Here is an 11,904-nt window from a genome sequence, read left to right as displayed (position 1 = left end):
TGGAGTACAATCAGGATGTCAGTTCATTTAGTTCTACTGGATATATATGTGGTTAAAATCTCATCACAATATGATATTTTAGTTTTCCATCATGTTCTCACAGACATTGTTTTTAAAGCTAAATTCACTGGGACAGTGGTTTCGTGTGTTTGGTTAGTTGGAGTGGGCTCAGCTAAAAACACCACACAGCAAATACTAAAGTGCATACCAACCTCATGCGCACACCCACTGTTCTAGGTCCTTACCACGGTGCATGTATTAATACATCTGAATGTAGCAGTAAATCAATCGTCCCTTTACACAGAGAAAGCTGCTCCGTGTTTGCACCGTCAGCCATGGGGACAAAAGTTTAATCTAATGTATTTAATAATGGTGAATAAATAAAGGACTCAAGCAGATCAGTAACAAGCAATTAGTGAGAACGTTTGTGTTGTGTGCACGTACATCTTCTTCTGGATCCTTTTATTGACAACTAAAACTTATGAACTGGGTGTACCTAAAGCCTCATATATATATATATATATATATATATATATATATATATATATATATATATATATATATATATATATATATATATATATATATATATATATATATATATAAACAATGCATTAGCTCATTTATATTTTGTTTTTATAATCTCAAAAATAACCAAAGTTGTCGTATTGTATAAATGTATAATTCAAATATCCCTTTGAGTGACCGTTGAAGTACAAGAACTTCATAATTGTACATTTACTTGAGTAAATTTACTTTCCACCGCTGGCTGTGATGTATGTGCTAGAAGGTGTTTATTTGAACCACAAGATATTTTCCTAAACATAACCGCGTATGTATCCAAGGAGAGACAGGCCCTGAAGGCACGTTGTCTGTGTCAATAAAGGTTTACAAAAAAAAAGAGAAAAGCCGCAGCCATGCCTCCTCCTCCTCTCGGATATAATGCGTCTCGCTCAGGCTGCAGAGCTCAGAGTTCGCAGAGAGCAGCTGTCACCGCAGCACATCATGTCGGGTCCCGTTTATCTGCTCACCGGAGGTTGCGGCTTCCTCGGCCGGCATCTGCTGAAGCTTTTACTGGAGAAGGAGGACCAGCTGGCGGAGATCCGGGTGTTTGACAAACACGTAGACTTAAGTTTGAATGGACTCGGCACAGGTGAGACGTTTCGCTTCATCATTTCAAGTTTGACCTCATATCGGCGAAGCGGGTGTCTCTTTCAAAGCTGTCTCGTGCTTCTTATTTAATTTCAGGGTTTATAATTGTTTGGTTCACAACGTCGTGTCGGAGACAGTTTCCGCTTGAAGATTGTCTCTGATAAATTCACATTAGATTCTCTGACATCTTTTAACAACACGAATGGTTCCTGACAGTCGAAGAAGGGCTTTGATGCAACTTTTCTCCGGTTGCATGTTTGTGGTGTAACTCAAGCGATGGTCATTTGCATGGTTTCTCTCTCCATCGTTCTCTCTTTTAGTCCTGTAGGTCTACTGTGCTACTGATACACCTCCACTTGATTATAAGTCATGGACGGAGTATTGAAGGGGACTACAGGGCACAGGCTCAGGGGCCCAACTGGTTAGGGGGCGGGGCCTGAGCAAGAGCTTCTGTTGGAAGTTGCTGCTAACATTTCTTGCTGGGAAATGGACTCAAAACAACCAAAAGAAGAACACAAAGAGCAGAAAAATGACCAAGACTGTGCCCCTTTCAACCTGTGGCTCTGGTTCTTGTGTAGGAGGGGTGGGGCCCTTTACATGCCAGTGTCCAGGGGCCCATTGTCTCCTAACCCGTCCGTGAGCATTGCGTTTCTATTAGTTTTCGGTAACGTGAGAGGAGGCGATGGGGTGTTTGCAGCTGAACTCTGTGTCTCCACATGGAAACAACACTGGCATCATTCCCCTCACATGCTGAGTGATCTGCAGAGGCGACATCTGGGCTGTGAATACTGACACTTCCTGTTCCAGGATTTAGATGGTATATAACATGTCCTTGACTTTCTGTTGACAGTCACTGTCACCACCTTTTGTGTGTTGTGACCTGAGGTGGTGCACGTGCGCTCCGCCTCGCACATGTTTAGTCATCTTTCTTCCTACGGGGGGGAAACAAACCTCACTAATCAAATCAATCAAAATCCAAGCAGTGTTTTTTCCATTTTAACAACAGTACGCCTTTTCTCCTCGTCGCTGTGGGGAATGCGCTCAACCACCGGTGACGCCTCCTATGCCGCAGTGGAAAATGCTTTATTTATTGTCGGTAGAGACTGAGGTCTGCTGTTTGGGCCCCTGACAGATCAGATAACAGTCACACCCAATGCAGGCGTCACACAAAACAAGATGTTTAATTGTGTTTTGGGTTGAAATTTGAGCTGATTTAAATCGCTGAGAGCGTCTGTAATTAAAAGAGCGTAATTAGTCAAATTACAGACGCCGTCTCCAGAAGGAGTGTCTGAGTTACAACAGGATCTCTGACTCGGTGTTCAAAAGGCCGGACCCTTTTCCGTGGCGGCTCCACGAGAGCTACAGGGTGTCTCCTTTACTAGTTATCTGTCGGCATCTCAAGGACGGTGCATGAGAGCCACGGTAAAGCACAAGTGTAAGACCTTCATAAATGACGAGGAGAGAAAGCATTGCTGCCTGAATGAAAAACAAAACGGATAACATCCCAGTTTAAAGAGTGACATTATATTGATTATTACAGGATGAATCCCAGCTCAAAGGTGGGTTTTGAAAAACAAAGCAGAGACTGTTTCACCTCAGACACTTTCAGAAGTTCAGGTATCTCCTCAAATTCTGTGAAATCATGCGCCATCGTTTCAAATTACAATGACTGAAGACGATCCAGATAATCTGCAAATATGACACAAAGCGTGTCTTTGATCAACTTAGTAGTTGTTGGGGAAAGAAAAAGGCATTGTTCACATGACAGTTCACATGTAATTTGCCAACAAACAGAGTTCATTCTTCCCGGACTTTGTCGAGCTCTTAGGAAAAGCACTGAGTTTTGACTGAATGTCTTCCTGTTTGTCCCTCAGAGCGGACGAAGGTGGTGGTCATCCAGGGGGACATCACAGACTACAGCAGCGTGCTGGAGGCCTCCCGGGGGGCCGACGTCGTCATCCACGCGGCCAGCTTGGTGGACGTTTGGCACAAAGTCCCAGAGACCCTCATCGTCTCTGTCAATGTCACAGGTGAGACATCAGGGGACTGGTGGCCCGAGTGATGACAAAGGGAGGAAACGTCAACGGGGGGGGGGGATTCTGTTTCATGAATGTTTTACTGCGGGAAACCAGAAACCAGAGGAAACTCACGCCTTCTCCTGTTGTGGATGGTTTTCAAGGACGTGACTTCACCCATGTTACCAGTCACGTTGGTGAATACTGAGACAACAATGCCTGTTTGTGTTGCCCATTTCTGCAGTGACAGACTCTCCAACCTGGATAAAGGGCTAGTTTTACATATTCTGTAATGTAACGTATGATAGAGTTTCTTTGTGCATTGAAAAAGCATGTCTGGTCATTCTGCTCTGGTTAACCCTATTAGTGAGTCACGAGCAGAGTTTGTATCAGCCGGTGTTTTCCCTGAGTAATGTCTGGGTGACACACAAATGAAGAAGACAGAGTCCAAACTGAGGATCTGTAAAGAGATAGTCAGAGGTTTAGGTCCTGGATATTAAATGTTGTCGAATAATTGTTCGTAAAGTGTTGTGAAGCACATCACATAGTTGCGTCCAAACGTAAACATCCTGATAAAGTCGAAGTGACATTTCTAGGAATCGTGTGCCGAAGAGGTTTTTTAAGCCCCTCCCCTCTGTTAGTACAGCTAAAAGTAGCTCTGTACCACTTCGGTTGTAGACATTGAAGTACTCGTGTACAAGGAGCACCTGAATGCAGCAAGATTGTTTCCCCCTTATTACTGCATTTAGTTCAGTTTATGGCTGTTGAAATTAATCTTGTATTGGAGAAGATTTTAAACTCGTGATTGATCCCATCAACTCGTGTTCCCTGAGGTAATATAAGTTTACTGACTTCTATACAATCAGAATTATTTTTGCAACCAGAGGAGTCGCCCCCTGATGGCCATTAGAGAGAATGCAGGTTTAAGGCACCTCAGCATCGGCTTCACTCTTCAGACCCGGAGGTTGCCGACCGATCCAGACTGAGGATTCTGGTCACGTTAATGGAACGGCTGATGAAAAGAGTTCACATATTCAGTGTCTGGGTTCATGTCGGAGGGTTGAGGCTATAGTCTGTGTCTGGCCTTGAAAAGTCTGCAGTGATTCAGCAGATAGACTAAACACAGCTGCTGGAATTGAATGTATAACTTACTCCCATATGTCTGGAAGTTGTTAATGTTTTGAAGTGCCAGAACTTCCTCAGCTCAGTGAGATTTAATGTTGTCATCAAACCTCCACAGAATTAAAGTTGTGTCCGTCTGTGTTAAGCCGAGGAAGTGATTTGATTCTGAGGGTGGTTCGGTCTAGATTCCTACGGCTTAGAAATATTACAAGAATTTGATGTTATTTCCCCTGGGTTGACTTCATGTTAACGCCCTCTTCTTCAGTCTCAAACATAAACTCACTCTAACCTCCTGCACAATGAGGAATTGCCAGTGCGGGAAACTTAAGTCAGTACAAGAGTTCAGATCATGATGCAGTACCTTTGGTTTCCAGTCGGAATTTATTTTACTGTTGCCGTCACTGGCTCTGTGATTTCTGGCCTTCAGCTTGAGTACATACCGGAGATTTTAACCCTGCTGTGAACCAGAGTGTGGCCTCAGGTCTTAGAAGACATAATATGTCCCAAGTTAAACTTCAGGCCACCTAAAGTTTAAAAAGTCTTATTGTGGAAAACCGGAAAGACCGCAAAAGTGTTGTCTGTATTATTTCTTCCACTTTGCGATGTCCACATTTCTTTCCACCACCGCTCCACTTTTGCATAATTGAGACCAGGTTTCAGGAAAACATGTTTTCTTGAAATCAGCTGAACACATGTGGCTCTTTCCTGTTGACCTTCTCCTTATTATAATTCTAAGACTCTCATCCTGTCATTTAAAACTTAAAGTTGCACTGAAAACAGTCCAACCGTGTCAAAGTCAGTCCTGTGGCTTTGTAGGACTACGCAATAACAATTTAGTTTGAACTTTTCTCTCTGCTCAGGGACGGAGAACGTGATCAACGCCTGTGTGGAGTGTGGCATCCAGTGCCTGGTCTACACCAGCAGCATGGAAGTGATCGGCCCCAACGTCGACGGAGACGCCTTCGTCAGGTGAAGCTCAAAAAAGAAACGTCATTCTGGTTTTACTTGTCTCACTTGTCTCTGTTCAGCTGTGTTCTGCATGACCAAGGTGACAAGTCTGAGCACACGTGGTTACTCTGAGAAATTCTTTGGCTCTTGCAGTTTAGTTTCTGTGGTCACTATCTTATTTCTTTCTTCTCATGAACCCACCATCATGGAAAACACGAAGGCCTGTTCAGTACAGATATGATCGGGTGGCGACAAAAGCACACGACCAGCCAGCATTACGTCTGCAACTTTAGCTCAGAACATGCTTGAGCAATTGTCACGCTGTTATGTAAGAATAGGTCACGGCCTCTGAGGAAGTCTGTGCAATTCAATAGAGAGCGTTGTTCTAATCTGGATGATAGCGGAATATTTTGGCGCAAGGATGCACAGAAACCATAACAAAAACAATGCTGAACATATGGAGCAAACGGCGCATTTACTGGTGAAGCCTGTTTCAGAAGATTCAATGAAAAATCTCCATCAATGGAGCTCCGATACCACGATTCACCATGGCAACGGGTAAATAAAAGGCAGAGAAGTGTCAATAAGTTAACACGATTACGTTTTATTCAGTGTAGTCTATAATTTCATCTTATTCCAGACTTACATTTCCTCAATGGATGACGAACTGGTGGAATCTGACCATATATCGATCAGAGAAACGTTCTGATCCAGTAGTATTGTTTTAGATGATTTAAAGGTTAAAATACAGCAAAACACAGTCACTGACATGATGTTAAAACACCTTCAGACTATACACAGCCTATTAAACACAAAAATATGCCAAACTACATTCTGCAGCTGCACCACCATCCTGCTACCGCAGAAATATGAGTGTATTTCCATAAATTATGTGAAATAAACATTTTAGTGGAGCTTCTCCAACAAACAGCTGTGTTGTGTGTAGACTTTGAATGTGAGTGTACAAACCGCTGTTAAAGAAATGACCAGTTTCCCTCATCTCAGGGTTAACAAACCACTAAACCAGCTTTCTGTGAGTCAGAGCTGCATGATTACTTCACACAGTTATTATGTCTCAACGCACTGTCTAGTTACCTAAGGTATTGGGAGTGGAGCGACGTGACTATTTACTCTAGTGTGTGAAGGCTAAACCAGCTTGTCAATGTCTCAAAGTGAAAGAATGAACTTTGGTCTTCTCTTGTTGGAAACGCTGGAGACACTTTTCTCCTCCGCTCTGTGTCCTCTCTGTCTGTCAGGCTTCAGATAAAAACATTCCTCTCATACATTTGGCGAGGTCAAGAAAACGCACTACCTGCGTTCTTCTCCTCTGACTGTTTAACTCTTTCTCTGCAGGGGCAATGAAGACACGCCGTACAGAGTGAAACACACGATGGCCTATCCTCGCAGCAAAGCGAAGGCAGACAAACTCGTGCTTGAAGCTAATGGCAAGAAGGTACTTTACGTTTAACGGTGTTCTGGTTTGGGGTGTTTTTATTGAGCCGGATTTATGAAAGCATGTTTTACCTGTAAACTTTAAAGACACACTGGGAAAACAACAGTGTTAAAATAAATATCATAAAACGAAAGTTACGAATGTAACTACGGTTCTATGAATCCTGGATGACCGCCAGAGGCAGTGCTTCACACTGGATATCTTCCGTCTCGCGCATGCGCAGGTCGAATATTTATATCAACAAAGTCACATGTGACCTCGGATGACCCCCGTCGTCTATAAGTTCTGGTGTCATCCTGAGCTCAGTCCTATGGAATCTTCTCGAGAGTTCACGGGATTCCGAGTGACCAAGAACTCTGGCGGTCATCCAGGATTCATAGAACCGTAGTTACATTCGTAACTTTCGTTCTATTTCATCCTTACTCAACTTCGCCAGCTGGATAGGCCGGTTTATATGTGAACGTATCCACACCCTTGGGAGAAACACTGCATTAGGCCAGAAAGTGACACCCAAGCCATCTGAGTTCCACCTCAGACATGATTCTTCCACTGATAGGGCATGCAGCTCGCCCCCACATTGAGCTGAATTGACGGCAAGGAGAAAACAGTCTTGCCGATAGCCATCTCGGCTCTGCCTGTGCCAGGGGTTCAAAAGGAGACAAGCATAAGGTGTCCAGTACTGGGACCTTGTTCTGAGCCGCACACCAGTCGGAGAACAGCTTCCACCTGTTTCTTGTACTGCAGGCAGGTAGACCGCGCACTGGCATTCAGAATAGTCAGTCAGACTGGTTCTATGCAGCCACTCAGCATCCGGTCGGGCCCTCCCGTGACCCATAGTTGAAGGCGGCAGGGATTGGAATGCCAAATCCGACCCTCTAGTTGCGACAGGAGATCCGTCCTGTCGGGGAATAACTCTGACAAGCTTATAGCAAAATCAGAGGGAATGGTGGAAAGGCATAAAGAAGATCCTCTGGCCATGTGTGAGCCAGGGCATCTTGACCCAGAGGGCTGGTCCTCTCCGTCAGGGAGACCCAGTGGGGGCAGTGGGTCGACACGTCTGGATGCAGCCGCCACTCTCACGGTGGAGGCTTGTGACGGAACAGGAAAACCACAACCTGGTTCCGTTCTCCTGGTGGGTACATTGCCCACAGGCTGGTCAGGTGAGGGGCCTCCCAAGTCAGAAGGCCACGGTGATCCCCGTAGCAACTTCTGCAGATCTGGTGCCCCATTGATAGTTCATGGGAAATCACAGCAGAGGTGCTGTCCACCGGACAAGCACATGCTTTCCCTTCAAACATGGAAGGAAGTGCTCGAGCGCTAGTTCTAGAACCTGGACCTGCGGTCTTTCAGCAGAAAACTGCCCCCAGGCTGTCCTGTTCTGTCGCACTGCACCCCGCCTTGAGAGCCAGGTATCTGTTGTGACAATCTCCTGGTGGAATGGAACCGAGCCCCTGGGGCTCGGTTCCTGGGACACTGTTCGCCAGATATGCACTCCCTCCATGGGGATAGTGAATAGGCACTGTTTCGATAATATTATTGCCCTGTATCTGTGCCACTTGGCATCCAAGTGAAGGCTGTTCAGCCATCCGCAAACCCAAGGGAACGACAGTTGAGGCAGCTGTCAGTTTACCCAATAGTCGGAGAAAAGGATGTAGGGCAACCGTCTGCCCCCTCGGGAGAGGTTGTGGGGGTTGTTGGCCACATGCTGGGGCGACAGACAGGCCCTCATAGGGCCACACTAATGAAGGTTATGCTCTGAGAAGGGCTCAGGTAGCTCCTCTCCATGTTCACCTTGAGGCCCACCGGGCCCCGTGAGAGAAGGCGAGCAGTGTCCTGTGGCGCCTGAAGCCGGGATGGCGCCTAGGTCAGCCAGTCGTCTTAAGTCTTAAGTTGTGGTGATGCACCATGGGAACATGGGAATAGGCGTCGATAGACGTGAACCACTCTCCCTTGGAAATCCGCTGCTGGGAGAAAGAACCCCGACAGCCGGCCTGGAGACATCTCCTGGCACCCCTGCCGTGGGGACGGGGAAGTAAGTAGGGTTGTATAGGTAGCCTTCTACCCTTTGACCGCGCTGTGTATAAGTGTATTTTTACCGTGTCTGATTTCCCAACACTGAGTCTGGGTTTTGTCTCCTGTCCAGGTGAAGGGTGGAAAGTGTTTATCCACATGTTCTCTGCGGCCGACGGGGATCTATGGCGAGGACCACCAGCTAATTAAGGATTTCTACAATCAGGCTGTCGAAAGGGGAGGCACGGTCGTCGGGGGTATCCCAGAGGACTCTGAACATGGACGGGTCTATGTTGGTAGGATTCCTGTTTTTGCGAATCATAATCACAACTTTGAAGACTCATCAAAGTTAACCAATGTAGCCGGAGAACCCGAACAAACCTCGTAGTCATTTGGTGTCTCCTTTTGGACGTTTTGCATATCTTGCCCAGTTAGCCCGTTGAGTAATCTAGTAAAAGGGCATAAGGAAAAAATGAGGAATATTTGTATTTTTTTTGTTTTTGGAATTTCAAGAATAAAGTCAAAATGTCAGGCATGAACTCCAAATTTCAGTGTATGCGCTAACGCTAGTAGTTTGAGTTATTCTTAATGTATCATGGTTAGTTTCAACATTATCTCAAAATGCAAAACAGATCTTCCCCTTCTCACTAATACTAAAGGTTTTACCTTGTTCTCGAAAAGCACATTTAAAAAAATTCTTTATATACCATTAACTCAACTTCTAAAGAAACCATGAAGTTTATTTGAAAGGGTGTAAAACAACAGGGGCGAGGATGAGGAATCATTCTTGAAACTGACTACTTTTTCTTTTGTCCTGAGTGTTTTGAGCTCTTCTTCCATCACTCTGGTATTCACCCACTTGTTTGGGTTTCTAGGCAACGTGGCCTGGATGCATGTACTTGCAGCCCGAGCCCTGAGAGATCGCCCGCAGACAGTCGGAGGGGAAGCCTTCTTCTGCTACGATGACTCACCCTACAAGAGCTACGAGAATTTCAACATGCAGTTCCTCTCCACGTTTAACTTCAGACGGGTGCGCATACCCTCAATGGTGCTCTGGTTCATGGCCATGCTGAATGACCTGTTCCGCTGGATCCTGAGCCCCGTCTACAACTACACGCCGCTGCTGAACCGTTACACTTTGGCCGTGGCTTGCACCTCCTTCACTGTCAGCTCAGATAAAGCCCAGCGCCACTTCCAGTACCGCCCTCTGTACGACTGGGACCAGTGTCGCACCCGCACACAGAAATGGGTTGACACGCTTCCTGTGGATAACCACAAAGACTCCTAATGTGACCTCAAGTACAGCACGCTTTAGAAGCTGCTACGTAGACATGCAGGACTCCAGAAGTACACTGTAAAGAAGTAACCTCCAATAAAACCAAAGGAAAGCAAATTTACAGTATAAAAAATATTTAATTTCATTGTTATATTTGTGTTGGTCTAGCAGCTTAGTGATAAAGAAAACAATTAAAGCATTTGTTCAGATGAAGCACAAACATTAATATCCTTGTTGAAGAACGTATGATTCATTGTTAAAGTCCATTGGATTCAGTTCACCAGCGACAAACACCAACCAGGGACACTGCTTTCCGTTACGAATGTGCTTTATTCAGATATTAAACATTTTCACATCAGATTGTTTAACATCAGCATTTGTAATTATGTAAATTATGACAAATGTAAACAGTTTACAAGCATAAACTGGACGTTAGACCTGTATTTCTGTAATGTATTATTATTGATAAGCTATGTTTTATATATATATATATATATATATATATATATATATATATATATATATATATATATATATATATAATTTAAAGAATGTTTTGTAATGACATTGGAATGTATCATACAATTTTAAATAAAGATGATTTAATATATTCCACATGGCTTTGCAGGTTGTGGTTTTGCACTTGGTTCACATTACAGGGAGAGGTTGCATTTCTTGTTATAACTGATCTCATTTATGTATTTTATTACCATGAGCAGTGTACGCCATAATGACAGTTTGTACAGTCTGGAGATCTGATTCATGATCTTAAATCATTGTTTACTTTCCATGAACACATGGTTACTGGGAGTCCTCTGCCTCTGGATTACCATGGACACGATGAACTTTGTTTACGCACAATGCAAAGGGCTCGGTCTTCCTTGATACTCCAGTGGAAACTTGTTGTCAGACTCAATGACAACGAGCTGGATAGCATTAGGTTGTATGAGTAAGACAGTATATGGGAGTTCCCTTGTAGAATTACTGGTGTCCCCCCCCCCCCCCCCCCCCCCCCATTCTTCTGTTTTTAACCATGGCAATCCTCACAACAATCACACACCTGCTAGTGTGAAAACCAGAGAAGTGACTCACCATCCCCACACAGAAAATATGATGGTCTGCTAGCATCCTACAGCATAATGTTGGTGAATGCATTTGGTGGTAAGCATGGCTGTGCATGTGTGTTTAACAGATGTTTTGGTGGATCAGCAGAACCTACATGTTCAGGGTTACCTGAAATTAAATGGGATTGTGCCATCTACTGGTGCTATAGAAACATACCAGTGTAGTGAAACAAAGAAGACACTGATTATTTAATGCATTTTCATTAGATTGTATTGATTTAACCTCCCATCATTGTTTTAATTTGGGAAATGTATAGTTTTCTCTTTTTTAAGTAACTCCTTGGTATATAACTTCTTCAAAAAAGTATGTTGAGGGTGCTTTATCAATAGACATATTTGATGCTTGTAGTAAATGTTTGTGTGATTGTGGAAAAATTTAATAAAATCTGAGGAAATAAAAATGTCAAGAAGCATTAACATATTTGTGGAGAAATAGTATTAATATCTTATTCTTAAGAAAAGTAGCAAAACAATTGTGTAGAAATACTCTGTTACAAGTAAAAGACATGCATCAAACATGTAAGTCAAAGTATGATTTAAGGTAAAACTACTCACTATGTAGAAGGATCCATTTCAAAACAATACATCTATACATCATTGGAATGTAATTAGTAATGCATTTACGTATAAATAAAATGAATGTTGCAGCTGGTAAAGGTGGAGTTTATCGAACAAATGTATATACTGCCAGATTATATACAATCATAATATATAAGTATTCATTTGTTAAGTATATTTAGTGTTGCTAATCTGAATCTGCAAGGTAACTAAGCTATCAGTGTTGAAGTAAGACTTCACGTTACA

At 43.7% G+C, this 11,904-nt stretch overlaps 1 protein-coding gene across 1 annotated transcript; it reads left to right on the top strand.

Moving 5' to 3' along the window:
* Positions 1-986: 986 nt before the first annotated feature.
* On the top strand, positions 987-10,441 carry hsd3b7 (hydroxy-delta-5-steroid dehydrogenase, 3 beta- and steroid delta-isomerase). Its single transcript, XM_079281280.1, has 6 exons — positions 987-1,153; positions 3,027-3,182; positions 5,150-5,258; positions 6,591-6,690; positions 8,834-8,996; positions 9,576-10,441. Exons 1-6 carry the CDS (start codon positions 1,006-1,008, stop codon positions 9,986-9,988), a joined length of 1,089 nt encoding a protein of 362 aa, XP_079137406.1. The 5' UTR covers positions 987-1,005; the 3' UTR covers positions 9,989-10,441.
* The last annotated feature ends 1,463 nt before the right edge of the window (positions 10,442-11,904 follow it).

Source organism: Melanostigma gelatinosum (assembly GCF_949748355.1).
Source record: "Melanostigma gelatinosum genome assembly, chromosome: 13".
Lineage (NCBI taxonomy): Eukaryota > Metazoa > Chordata > Actinopteri > Perciformes > Zoarcidae > Melanostigma > Melanostigma gelatinosum.
The sequence above is the reverse complement of the archived record's forward strand: the minus strand, read 5'-3'. Positions and strand labels throughout refer to the sequence as shown.

Bases quoted from the DNA above. Each gene is read 5' to 3' on its own strand.
- hsd3b7 (XM_079281280.1), top strand. From the start codon at position 1,006: ATGTCGGGTCCCGTTTATCTGCTCACCGGAGGTTGCGGCTTCCTCGGC. The intron at 3,183-5,149 runs GTGAGACATCAG...CTCTCTGCTCAG, and splicing joins CGTCTCTGTCAATGTCACAG to GGACGGAGAACGTGATCAAC. The intron at 8,997-9,575 runs GTAGGATTCCTG...TTGGGTTTCTAG, and splicing joins ACATGGACGGGTCTATGTTG to GCAACGTGGCCTGGATGCAT.